We start from the raw sequence: 14,485 nt of genomic DNA, 5'->3' as shown, positions 1-14,485 counted from the left end.
GCTGCAGATAATTTGTTATATTAATGAATAGGAATTTACTAGCTCGAAAACCAAAATAATCTCCTTAATATTTGAAAGAAAATACAGACATATTTTTATCACTTTTACAGATAATTCGGTATGTTTTCAACAAACTTGGGATGCAAACGTAATTTTGTCCTGTATTTGTATCAGTTCTCTCACCAAATATATGCATAAGAGTTCATATCCAATGCACAAAATAAATTATTTTGATACTTTCAAACCGAACTTCATTGTTTTCTGACTATATACTTACGTCATATGATACAGGCGAGCGTTTTAGCTTCGACTGAAATCTCAAATTAGATCGAAAAATATTTTGTGTTTCGTGAAACCTTTTATCTATTGCAAGATCAATATAACATATAATATAACACAATATAAATATAGTAAAAAAATATATATATATATATATATATATATATATACAAGTGGCTTAAAAACATTAAACACATTAAAACATTATATAAATGTTTATATGTTTTCGGAACTTGATCATCATCCCTATCGAGCCACTTGAAATAGTGTATAACAGGTCAATTGAAAAGTCCCCCGCCTGACGCATAGATGGCGCTACTGGAATTAAATCCATATGTTCTTTAGTTAGCCGTAACATTAATTTGTGAATTAGAGCATATTGAGTGAAGCATAAGTTATTGTGAAAAAAATTGTTGAAGTTGAATTAAGTTGAAACAAACACTTGGCTTGACGCCGAGCTTCTGAAGCAGTGTCCGGGAACTCGGCGTTGAAATCAACCATCTACAATTGATATGCTAAGTTTAGACGTGGTGAAATGAACACCGAAGACGGTGGTGAACGCAGTGGACGCCCGAAAGAGGTTGTTAACGACGAAAACATTAAAAAAATCCACAAAATGATTTTGAATGACCGTAAATTGAAATTGAATGAAATAGCAGAGACTCTAAAGATATCAACTGAACGTGTAAATTATATTATTCACGAATATTTGGGTATGACAAATATCTATGTGAAATGGGTGCCGTGCGAGCTCACTTTTGACTGAAAACAACGACGAATTGATGATTCGGAGCAGTGTTTGAAGATTATCAAGCGTAGTAAATCCGAATTTTTGCGTCGATATGTTATAATGGGAGAAGCATGGTTCCATCGCTCCACTCCGAAATCCAGTCGACGGTCATCCGAGGGGACTGCACACGACGAACCCACTGCAAGGCGTGGGAAAACGCAACAGTCGTCTGGCAAGGTTATGGCGTCTGTATTTTGGGATGCGCATGGAATAATTTTCATTGACTACCTTGAAAATGGAAGGACCACCAACAGCGACTATTACATAACGTTATTGGACCGTTTGAAGAACGAAATCGCCGAAAAACGACAGCATTTAAAGAAAAAGAAATTGCTGTTTCGCCAAGACAATGCGCCATGTCACAAGTCAGTGAAAACGATGAATTTCATAAATTCCAAATTCCTCATTCACCATATTCTCCAGATATGACCCACTGCGACTATATCCTGTTCTCAGATCTCAAGAGAACGCTCGCTGGGAAGAAATTTTCGTCGAATGAAAAGGTGATCGCCGAAACTGACGCCTATTTTGAAGCAAAGGACAAATCGTTCTACAAAAATGGTAACGAAAAGTTGGAGGGTCGTTATAATCATTGTATCACCCTTGAACCAAAAAAATATGTTTTACTATGATAGGCCGGGGACTGTTAAATTGACCTGTTATATATAGCGTCCAAATAAAACAATTTCTTTATTATCTCAAACTCAGTTTTTTCTAATGAAAAAGACTGACTGGAAATCCTATATAATAATTTAAATTTTTTATGAAATTTTTATAAAAAAAAGAAATGTTATTATTAGTTTCATTCGTACGCCGTCAATTATAATTAACTGGTATTTGTTTAACTAGCATTACGTATGAATTACGTAGACGCGTTATGTCTTTTACTAAATATCATTTTAATGTTGTCACTCTTGAAAACGCCACAGGGAATCTTGTTATTTATTACATTACACTTCCATCACTGACAGGGAAAGTGAAAATATATCATTAAGTTGGCACGAAACCGACAATTCGCGTGTAAAAAATATGTCTGACTTTAGTGAAGTTTAGAGGTCATTACAAAATCCTACATTTCTTGGCTTTTGATGTAATAAAGTTTAGCGAAGTTGATATCTGCCGTAATTGCTGATATATAACGGCAAATGTTTTCACGTTCTCGCATTCTCGTATTTCTCAAGGAAATGTCATATGCAGGAATAAAGTTTTCAAACACTCTAGGCCCGATTTTTGTTTTAAAATATATAAGGAACCGCATATCTAAAGAGAAAGGCCATTGAAATATGTTTCGCAGAGATTCCTACATAGACTAATAGAAACTAAAGGTCAGTAGGAAGGTCTTGAGGCATTCGAGCTACATTAATATTGGGATTATATTAAAATCTTCACTAAATAAATATTTTATGCTGTTTGAAACGTCTAACAATATACTGGTGAATTATTCAAAATTAAAATATAATATACCAGTGGACCCAACAGATTTCCTGTCCGAGTATTGGGTTTTTGTTTGGATGAAATAATTTGGCATCATAAAAGCACGATATATTCCACCATTCTGGAAATATTAGAGAAAATAATAAGTAATTAATGTCTGAATTCAAGCAAGAAAGAAATCAAGTATCTTAACAAGACTAATATCATTTTGATGAATTGTACCAAAATGAATGCCTTTAAAAATAATAGTTTTCTTAATATATTCAAAATTATACTTCATTCTTGACCACCTGGTTACTGAAACAATATTGTTTTACTATTAATTAAAATAATTAGTTTGATCTTTCGAGAAATTTGCCAAACAGCATAAAATAATCAGTGTAAAAATTTAATATACAATATTAATATAGAATCTGACTCTAGTTTTATAAAATACAGCAAATAGTAACCATTATGGTTCTAGTTATTAACATTTAACAGTGCTATCCATTAAAATTAACTAGTTCCGATTAAATCATCTTAAATATATGCTTATATGTATCAAAAAAACAGTTATGTTGACTATCCCTAAATTAGATATATAAAGTGTACTGTGTATGTTTACCTGTGGATGCACTGGATAGCCCAGAGAATGTTGACAGTCCTTTACCAACTAATTTTCCGACTCCACCCAATATCGTGGGAAGGAACATAGCAATTAATATCGACTTAATAAACTGAGCTCCAATGAAAACAGGAAGCAGCATTTTCTTTAAGAGGAAAGCCAACATTCCCATTCCAAATCCGGCGAGGAATGAACTCTTCCCTGATGTATCTGAAACAGACAACATTAAATTAATAATATTCTTATACTCTTATTACTGTTTTTATTAGATCTAAAAAAGTTCTGAAATTGTTACTGCAGAAAGGTACAATTTCTTGATTTACTTCAAACTATATTATATTAAGAAACAGTATATAAAACAGTGAACACATGTTATCTAAATGGGTGACGTTTTGTGATGTTGCCGCTTCAACTGTAAGTTTTTGGTTCATTTTGGCTTTGACATAGAACCAAATTTTAGTTTAGATAAAGTAATGAAACAAAAAAAATTATCAAATATCAATTATTTTAACATTAGAGTACATGTAATGAATATATTTTCTCGCTTCTGTTCGAAGTAACAAATTAGAAACGTAATCTCATTTCTGACAATCATTAATGCTTTGAAGAATTTTGCAGGCGTTTGACAACCATGTATTGTAGGCTACAACAACCTATATTGTAGGCTGATTCGGTTACATGTTCGAAAGTATCAGACAGCAATGTATCTCTTTTCAACTAGAAAATGAGAAGGAAATTATTGTCTGATTCTAAAACCAATTTACAATTTGCTTAGTCATTACATTTGACATGGTGATGAGGTGAGTTCGCTATTATATTGAATAGACTATGAATGTTGCAAATTGATGGTGTTTTCAGCAATTTTTATCCACCTTACGTTATGTAAAATTGTGTAATTTAAAATATTATGTCATAAGACTAATAAGATTTGAAGAATTGTAGTATAATATTCGAGTTTTAACTGTTTGCAGGAACTTCCATTTTACTTCTTTAATTTCAAAAATCGTATAGAGAAGGCGAATTAATTTAGTTTCGAAATACTCAAGAATGAAGATGTGGACTTGAGAGATCCCTAAAATTGAAACTAATAAGTTTATGTCAATACAAATTATCCTGGTACAAGTATTAGTTGGTTGCAAGTATTCGGGTAATTTTGCTTTAAATCTACTTTATAAAGGTGTTTATTGAATAAAATTGCTCCAATATGTAGTAACCAAAACATTTTACATCATTTTCTATAACTTTTTCCCACCTTTTGGCGATGAAATACTGTGTCTAAATCCAATTATCAATTAATTTTGACACTCCTACAGCATTTCGAAGCCGTGTGAAACATAACCCTCGCTCTGTACAAGTGGAGATCAGAAGACGCTATGTCTGGTGAATACTATAGAAGCGGCAAATCTTTTTACTTGAGCTACAGAAATGTATCCTTCACAACTATTGTAACGTGTAATTGAGCGTTGACATGCAAGAGAGAGGCTTTGTATCTATTATTCGCTATTGATGGTCTGGTTTTGCAACAAGTCATTTAATTTGTTCAGCAGTATAATCTGCAGTATATGTTTCATTTCGCATAAACAAAACTTGAATATTCCGCTAAGGTATTGATATGGATGTTTCTCCTGAACTAACCCATGACTTTATACGCTTGGGAGTGTCATAGTGTGTATGCATGAAACACCAAAGATATCCTATTTAACATTTAGTTCAGGTTCTTTAAATATTGTTTGTATTGAACAGTTATTGTCAACCAATATACATACAAGCACATAATAAAAACAGAATTAGGTGAATTTTCAATGCGAAAACATTCGATGCGCGATCAAACGTTACAAAATCATATTTAAAGGACCTTTCTCCTTCCTAATATAACTTTAACATGGATAACTTGTGGCTTTGAAGTACAGCACTGCAGTTCTTACATTTAACAGGTTAATTGAAAAGTCCCCGACCTATAATACAACATTTTTTTGCAAAATTAGTTTGGTTTATTCAACATAATTCCCGTCAAGGGTGATTCACTCATCATTCGACGAAAATTTCTTCTCAGCGAGCATTCTTTTGAGGTCTGAGGACAGGAAATAGTCTTTGGAGGCCAGATTTGGAGAATACGGTGGATGAGAAAGCAATTCGAAGCCCAATTCATGCATTTTTGCCACATTGTGTATTGTTTTGGTGAAGCACTTCTTTTGCTTCAAATGCAGCCGTTTTTCGGTGATTTCATCCTTCAAACGGTCCAATATCACTATGTAATAGTCGTCGTTGATAGTCCTTCCTTTTTCAAGGTAGATAATGAAATTTATTCCATGCGCATTCCAAAATACAGACGCCATAACCTTGCCAGCCGATTTTTGAGTTTTCCCACGCTTTGGAGTGGGTTCATCGTGTACAGTCTACTCGGATGACTGTCGATTGGACTTCGGAGTGACATGATGGAGGCATGTTTCATCCATTGTCACATATCGACGCAAAAACTCGGGTTTATTACGCTTGATTATCTTCAAACACTGCTCCGAATCATCAACTCGTCGTTGTCTTTGGTCAAAAGTGAGCTCGCGCGGCACCTACTTTCCACAGAGCTTTCTCATACCGAAATATTCGTGAATGATATGGTGAACAATCAATCAATTTCAATTTATGGTCATTCAAAATAATTTTGTGGATTTTTTTAATGCTTTTGTCTTTTGTCTTCGGTGCTCATTTCACCACGTCTAAACTTAGCATACCATTACTTGATGGTTAATTTTCCTGGGGCAGCGTTTGGAAACTCGGCATCAAGCTAAGTTCTTGCTTCGACTGTATTTTTTTCCTTCAAAGAGCAATATTTTAACAACACGAGAAATTCCTTTATATCCATTTTCTTCACAATAACAAATTTTGCTTCACTTAAAATGTTATAATTCACAAACTAATGATGCGACAGCTGTCAAATTTATACACGCATCTTTTTAGGGTTAGGGCTAACTAAAAAACGTTGGGATTTAATTCCAGTATGTGTCAGGCTGTGGACTTTTCAATTGACTTGTTAAGCCAAAACTGAATCACCCCCTAAACAAAAATACTAGCAATTGTATCATGTCATTGTCCTTATGATGCCTCGTGTTGAACATTCGTTACACCCACTTGACGCTTAAAATATGGCGCTAAATTTTCCCCAATAATAAGCTTAAAATTTTCATAAATAAAATAGAAAATGTATTTATATAATCTACATATAAAAAATAAAAATGATTTAGCATATGATTAACAATCAAATACCAAACAAATTTGATAAGATAAAAATAGGATATAAAATTATAGTTTATATCGTTTAATATTTATATTCATAGAAAATTGTAAATCTTTTACGTATATTCCTATAATTGCGTGACTCCTTGCTAGAGTTGCAAGCTTTTATTAAATTTACGTCTTTCTCCATGCATTTTAAATAAATATCAGATGATATTAGTCTTACTTATTTATCAAGCGTCTTATATCTAACATATATAACTAGAGAATAAGCTAGTTCATTTAAATGTAACAGGATGTTGACGCTATACAGATTGGAAAGCGTCTAACGAACTCGATCACTTCGTCCCTTATCTGAACATTTCAGACCTCATCAAATATCAATACGAGCTAGTATACAATTTATGATCAGCTTTGCCACAAGTAACAAGGGTTGCTAAATTGCTACTAGAGAAATAGTTAACTGCTGCTTTTAATAGTTAAATGAGTTATAATTGTTTTTAGTTGTAATTTGTTGTTGTAATTATATGTTTTTTAGTTGGTAAAATATTTTAGTGTTCTAACAGTTAGTTACTTCTCAGAGAACAACAAAAACCATTTTATCACAATACATTTTTTTATATAATTTTGTTTTAATAAATTTTATCAGGAATTATATTTCGGTTTTGTTCTGAATTTTACTGACTAGTCAGTCTGTCAGTCTGATATTAGTCACGTGATAATATAAATATATCACGTGATACGGAGTAAGATACTGAACCAATCAAATTACTCCATAACAAAATATTTCCTTTACATATTTATTTTTAATTAATTACATCTGACATTATATATGCTTACTACAATCTTAATTTCAAATTAATTTATAAATAATGTTGTGTTGTTCTTGTACAAATACCCAAGCAAGGCGAGTACGGGATTAATACATCAGTATGTATTTGCCAGATTAAAAGAAATTTAATCTACTTAAGCTAAAGTTAAGAATATACTTATACACTGAACAAGTTCGTGTGGTTTGGTTCGTTTCAATCTTCTGATTTCCTGCGCGTTATCCAATAGCCGTAGTCTTCTATGTTGCTGGGTTTTAGTAACCATATTTCACGTTTTAAGGCGAAATCTCGGATAACTTCGTATATCCATTTGATTTCGAGATCATCGCGCAGTCCCTGTTTACGTAGCGATAAACAATTAATCGTAGAACTTTGTTTTATGTGCGTTGCATTACTAGTTGGTTTGATGTTTTAGTGCTACCCCATATTTGCACATCATAGGTCCAAATTGACTTTAGGCTTGACTGATAAACCATTATTTTTTATTTTAAATCAAGTCAAGAGAGTTTGAACCGCAACGCAAAAATAACACGGACAAATTTCAAGCTATTAAGCTGTATTTTCCAGTCTCTAGTCTATTTGTAGATTTATATCGTAGGCAAATATTCCAAGTACTCTTTCTTTTGATGTAAGAGGAGTTGTTCTAAGACAGTACATTGTGGAGCTCCAGCGGAAATTGGTGTAAGTGTTGAGAATGCCCTTCATGTGAGATCCTAAATTTTCTTTCGAAAATATATGATTCCAGCAGTCGACAGTAATTCCAGGGTAGGAATTTGCTCATTTTGTAGGTTAATCCCAAATGCTATGCCCGGTCAAAAGCTTGTAAGACGTCCAGGAATATTGCAGATCTGTATTTCTTTTCTTCGAATTCCTTTTCAATAACCGCTGCTTCTCCCTGCATTTGGTCGATTGTTGAGTGGTGAATTGGAAATCTAAACTGGAAATCTGGTATTTTCTGGTATAAATGGTATAATACGTTTTAACAGAAGTTTCTCCATTAATTTTGATACCGCAAGTAGCAGCGAAATAGGCCTGTAGATCCTACTTGTTCTGCCGGTTTGTCAGTTTTTTTAAGTATCGAGCAACCTTAAGACATTCCGGAAAGTGTAAAATATCATCAAATCGAGGAGCCTTTTTAGGATTGAGGTTGCTGTCGATTTCTGTGGCAATTTCCAATGAAGAAATCAGATTTACTACATCGGGCTGGTAAACATGATTTATAGCTGTTGTAGATTCGGTCCTTTAATTAACAATACCCGTCGTATGCCAGAGACAATTTCGTACCCAGTGAATTATTAACGGCAGTAATGTTGAAGAAATCGTAGCATCACCTAGAATCTGTAGTAAATTCAGTGAGTCCGTACATTAAGCAAATTGCATTAATCGAAAAACAAAAGATATGATTGACAATGAAAGTTTACGTGGTATAATTAGACCGAGTGTTTGAAAATTTGGAAAAATTGGAACTAAGTGGACTATTAATTTCCTTGTTGCTGTATGAAGTTTTACGGGGAACAGCGTTGGTCCTGTTTGGATTGGAAACTAGGTAAACCCAGTGCAATATATAACGTTGTCCGAGTGCATGGTAACGACGTGTTAATGATCGTGTCGATTGAGGCTGTAAAATGTGATGTTATTGAAAAATAGAAAACGAATTATGATATTAGAATTTAAAATGGACATGGTACGTGTTTAAGATTTTGAATGTTTTGAAATTAGAGACGACTAAAAATGGAAATAAACATTATAAATATTGACGGTGGAGAAAAGCTCCGCTGTGAAAGATTTCATTGTGAACTCCGAAATATCCACGTACGCTGTTCGCCAAGGTTAACCTGACGCTACAGACCTTTTACTCTACTTGATTTGTTTTCTGAGTTTGGTTAACTATTTGTGACCGGAGACTTGTCACATGTTGAAAACAGCTTTTATTCCACACGATTTGTACTATAACATTTTAAGAACAATATTATGCATTATATAAAATATTGTTTGGTGGTTCAATGACCAGAAAAACGAGTTGTTTGAACTCATGTACATGTATTATGTGATTTAGTTGGTTTGCGATAACTACGCATAGTATTTGAGAGTTTCGTAAATATAATCAGTTATTGAGGGAAGTGTCGTGGCAGAGATGTTTGATTGAAGTTATATGATTAAGGTACCAAGAATAAATTGAAATGGGTTGAATATATTTGTCGATAAGGGTTGAACCAGAACTTGAATACTGCAAAGTGATATTTTGGATGAAACGAGATCATCAGAGAACAATCAGAAAAATAGGAGGTGTAGGGACAGCCGCGACCGATTAACGAGATGGCGAGACTTGCTGAAGACATGAGATGGAGAGACTGAGTACATATTATTCGAAGTTTTGTGACTGTAGATTGACGTTGACGATGATGTCAATCACATTATGTTAACGCTGATCGTATATGACCGGCATTACTTATAATCGATGTAATTGGAATTGTGAGTAAACCGAAAAGTTAATGAAATATGTAAAATACTTATGAGGTCGAGATATATTTGAAAATGAATGGACAATTATTTGAATATTATGTAAACATAAACCAAATTGAGAACAATGTGAGGTGACTTTGAGAAAGAGAACGCTAAGATAATTTTCGAATCAAAAGACAATGTTAGTTTAATGTGAAAGATTTCGATTTTGTTATCTGATGGTTCCAAAATTGGGTACAGGACTTGGAGGACCAGATCAGGACCGAAGGAGGTCATACGAGTGCAGTATCTATGTATAGTCAGCATGGATATAGAGTACATGAATATCCAGTCCAGAATTAATGAATGTTGTGCAGGTGCAGACAGAGCTGTCAACGAGGGATTTATGGTCAATACAGATGGAATATTTGGTATTTATAAAAGGAAATGTTTGAAATAACTTATTTTCAAATGCATGTTAAGTAGTTTTGATGAGATTATTAAGTATTCTGCCTCTTTATTAGGTCAAAGTTGATACTGAAGTCTGACGACAGTTCAATATGTCAGGACGGACGAACGGAAACAGATGGCAAGGTCATGATCAAGGTTTCGGCAGTATGGTATTAGTAGTTCTCTAGAATTTGATTGAAATTCTGACACAGTTCTAATGGTTTAGTTTTGAGCATTTGTTTTATGAAGTTTTGTTTATTTGTTTTGACGAAAAATACGTAATTAAGTCATCATGTCGAGAACTGGTATATGTTATGCTTTTACAGTTCTGAGGAGAGAACCGACTTCAGGATGGCCGAATGTAAGAAAATAGAGAACAGCATTGTTGACGTATTACGTAGAGGACACCCGATAACTCATCTGCTAATCGAGTCAGACGTGGTATCGGGACCGGGTGATGGGAATGCTGAGATGTACACTTTTTGGATACAAAGGCCGGCACCTTGACTGGAAAGCATATAGTCATAGAGTAATATATAGAGTGTCAACTCAATACAAATAAATTCAGAATTGTTTTGCGTGGTCTCAGCAGGAAAACGCTAAGTCATTTCTCTGAATTTAATTTTTTAGTTCAAATTACCATTGCAGGAACCTGTAATGAAAATATGTTATTAGGAGAGACTATTTCATAAGCATCATGTGACTAAACTCTGACGTCTTATTCTATATTTCAAATAAAATCAATATGTAATTTTTCAAAACCATTTATTAATATAAAATTTGATATAAATACATATATTATACAATACCAAGAAGCTAAAATATAAGTACATAATGATTATATTATATAAATAACAAATAATTATATATAAATATATAAATAAAAAATAATTGAAAGTGGATATATAAATGTGTGCAATCTAATCGAAAACATAACATATCTCGTGGCAATTACAATCAAAATTGTCTATAGCTCTTTTTTCCTATTTCATATTTCTTTAGTGCTATCAATTCAAATAAGATGTATTAAAGTTTATATCTTTTTGCTCCCTCATACTGAAAGAGCTGCACTGCTGAAAGTCTGTGTCTGTTAATATTTTACTTACTTCTTCAACACAAAAATGTATTGTGATAAGATACAATTAATTTTGTAATGTTATTGTGAAAATTATGGAACGGATAATTAAAACAGTTCAATCGTATAATATGCGTCAAAATGAAGAAAATATACCGAAAGGTAATACTTAGCAACAAAAATTTAAAATAGATTATGTATATTAAAATTACTGCTATGCTGTTATTGGTGATAGATTATTGGTAAAAACAATATAATAAAACAGGCATGATAATCTCTTCTCTATAAAATCAAGCTCATCTTGTTGGCCTACAAATAAATTGTATTATATTATTTTGTATTAATGTATTTTATTAACATCCTTCTTGAAAAGCTTATCTCAGTTAGGGAGACTTAAGCCAAAATATTAGTTAAGTATCTTAACCAATATACATTTGTTTCAAGTAAATGAACCCGTTCAAAATAATTAAGTTTTAAATTGATGGCAACTTTTTAAAGGGTAACAAAATCTTTTCATGTAGTATAATCACATTTACCATGAATATAATCATCCGTCATCGTCCCATTAAGACACATTTTAAACTGTTTGTAATATTCTCATGATTTCTACTGTTGTACTCCTGTAGCTTAATCTACCTAACTTGAGTTGTTTCTTCCAAGGAAAACTTGGTCTGGTTTTTTATTTCCCCACATACACTGGATACACAACATCTTTGAAGATGAAGATACATTATAATTAAATAATAGTGATTATATTTAAAACACAAAAATGCTGTTTGCATTTTATGTCAGACACAAGTGTATGTTGTTGACGAAATTGATAGCCGAATGTTATTATAATCACCGTTGTAATACCTTGCATATTATCAAGAGAGTGTCCATTATAATGTTTTGTTAGACATTTTTACGTTATTTATACATATACATATAGATTTATACATAATTAACAACAAACGTCCAATTTTTGAAATAAAAACACAAAACAAAATATAAAAACACAAACGTATTAGTGCACCCTATACCATTCAACATAAAACGAAATTCTCTACAAAAAATATTTTTATAAGCTATCAAACCGTCAGCTGTTTTCTGCAAATATCTTATCGCGAACAATAACAAACCATCAGAATTTGTGCTATCTACTGAGTATAGATGATGCATGGCACCATTTGGCCCATCTGTCACGGACGGTATTAACACTTATTCGAAACACGCGAAAGTTATATGTTATTTACGTCAGGATGTGAACAGTAAGAAACAAAAGATTCGGTTGTTTTATTGCGCTCGCACAGAAGCATCTTATTTGCTCCGTTATCTTAACAGCCGGGAGATCGTCGTCGACACTACCGCCTAGCATAAAATTTATGGCCGCCTTTCTAATACATAAACCGGGTATGCTTTTATGGTCTTCGCAAAAGGGTACACGTAATTGAAGGGCTTACAAATATAGATCTACTATTCGGTTTGGCTCCATTCGAAGGGTACTGTTAATAATACGTTTTGGATACAACATCGTCAAGTATAAACGCTCCTTTTCGGCAGTATGATATTTAAAATAGGAAGACATTTGTTAAATAGCCTTTAATTACTATAGTTTGGTTGTATTTCTTTCTAGGAGTGTTGTTAATTTGTAGTAACGTATTAGCTTTGCCCCTAAAATATCTTAATTTATCTTATTTCATCATTTTAGAGGTATTTTGCTTTATTGCATTAGAAAGTTATGACGTTCATTAACAGTAGTCACCTAAATTACATTATATCTATTTTTAGATTATATCAATGTGTGCATAAAATGAGGACTTTGTGTCTGTTACTCCGCTATTGCTGGTATTTTCTGCAATAATAACAGACAATTGACACCGGTAAACATCTGCAGTAATAATTTGATATATTAAAAATAGGGAACAAAAAATAGTTTTAATTGGTGCAATTCAAATATAAAATAAAAAATTCAGCATTTTAACAATTCTTATTTAAAATTAATTGATTCATTCGTTGGGTTGTATAAATAGAATAGAACTAACCCTACCCAGCCTATTAAAAACTTGTCGCAACTCTACCACCAAGAAATATATCATTTGATTCATTATATTTTTAATATGTGAGCTTATTGTGGGTCAGGAATATATTTAGTGATGCCCACATACACATATGTTGGTTTCTTAATAATGTTTAAGGCGTATTCTCTATATATTAATCGGACTAGTGAAAATTTTGTCACCCTTTAAGAAAGAAGAAAACGGTGACACCTGGCTGTTAAATTTGGTACGGTTAAAGCTTATATCTAGGGAGAACTTTTAGCCCTAATATTTTTGTGTAATATGCCCTACAAATAAATATATTCCGTTAAAACGAAAAACGCCTAAATCAAGTACCCAGGAATAGTCGTCAGACCTGTGACACATAATATATAAACAAAGCCATCGGATAGCCGTGCTGTCTAAGGGTTTAGCTCCCCGACAAGGGAGTACTAGGATCGAATCTGGCTGGGGTTAGAGTTTCTTTCTAGGTTTACGAAATAAAAGAAAATATAGTCTACGTTAGAATTAAGTGAATGTTTGTTTGTTATATTTGAAACGATATTAAAAAGGAAAGTGAGTGATTAAAACATTATTTGTATTATTTTCTTTTACTCCCCTATTGCTGGAATTACTAAAGATCTATGGCAGGTTTCGACAAAAAACGTTTAAGAATAGTATGGTCACATAAATTTATATTTTACATTTTTGCAGAGAATAAAAATTAATGTGCCTGCTTTATTGGGAGGTATATACAGCTGTGAAGGAAACACTCGACATATGCGAAAATTTCACCCCAACATAGATTAACAAAATTCGAAAACAAAAGGAATCGTCTGTTTTCTTTGCTTACAAGATATTTAGATTTTCGAAATCAGCTTTTGTAATTTGATGTCTAGTGGGTGTCTACCCGGGCACCTGGATATTGAACGGGCATGGTATCAAGTTTGATAGTTAATAACTTTTATTAATTAATTGATTGTTAAAAAAATTGATGAAAAATGGGTGTCAAATTACTTCAATTTTGGAGATCCAGACGGCCATAAAAAATTTTAAAGGAAAAGTTAATATATTTTATCAGCGGATTGAAATGGATACCCGGGTACCCGGCCATCGATCGGAGGGTTAATCTCAGATTTCATTAGTAAATGCATTTGTTAACAAATCACTATCCGAATATTGCAGGTAATATATACGTCATCTTGTGCATGAAGAGTTGTAATGAATGTTCCATAGACTATTAACGGTTATAAAATAGTTTTAGAGAATTCTCATAAGTCTTCATTAGTTCGTAAGTTGTTAGTTCCCACATGGGACATTAAACGAGATGGA

At 32.8% G+C, this 14,485-nt stretch overlaps 1 protein-coding gene across 1 annotated transcript in view; it reads right to left on the bottom strand.

Annotated features, from left to right (window-relative positions):
* Positions 1 to 14,485, bottom strand: part of Osi24 (Protein) — a 76,582-nt gene that overhangs the window by 23,284 nt on the left and 38,813 nt on the right. Inside the window, exon 3 of the mRNA XM_076410372.1 lies at positions 3,108 to 3,317. Coding sequence (XP_076266487.1) covers positions 3,108 to 3,317 — 210 coding nt within the window. The remainder of the gene's footprint in view (positions 1 to 3,107; positions 3,318 to 14,485) is intronic.

The sequence above is a fragment of the Rhynchophorus ferrugineus genome, unplaced genomic scaffold, assembly GCF_030347505.1.
Source record: "Rhynchophorus ferrugineus isolate W39M unplaced genomic scaffold, kcgeb_rfMv2 rfM7, whole genome shotgun sequence".
Classification (NCBI taxonomy): domain Eukaryota; kingdom Metazoa; phylum Arthropoda; class Insecta; order Coleoptera; family Curculionidae; genus Rhynchophorus; species Rhynchophorus ferrugineus.
The sequence above is the reverse complement of the archived record's forward strand: the minus strand, read 5'-3'. Positions and strand labels throughout refer to the sequence as shown.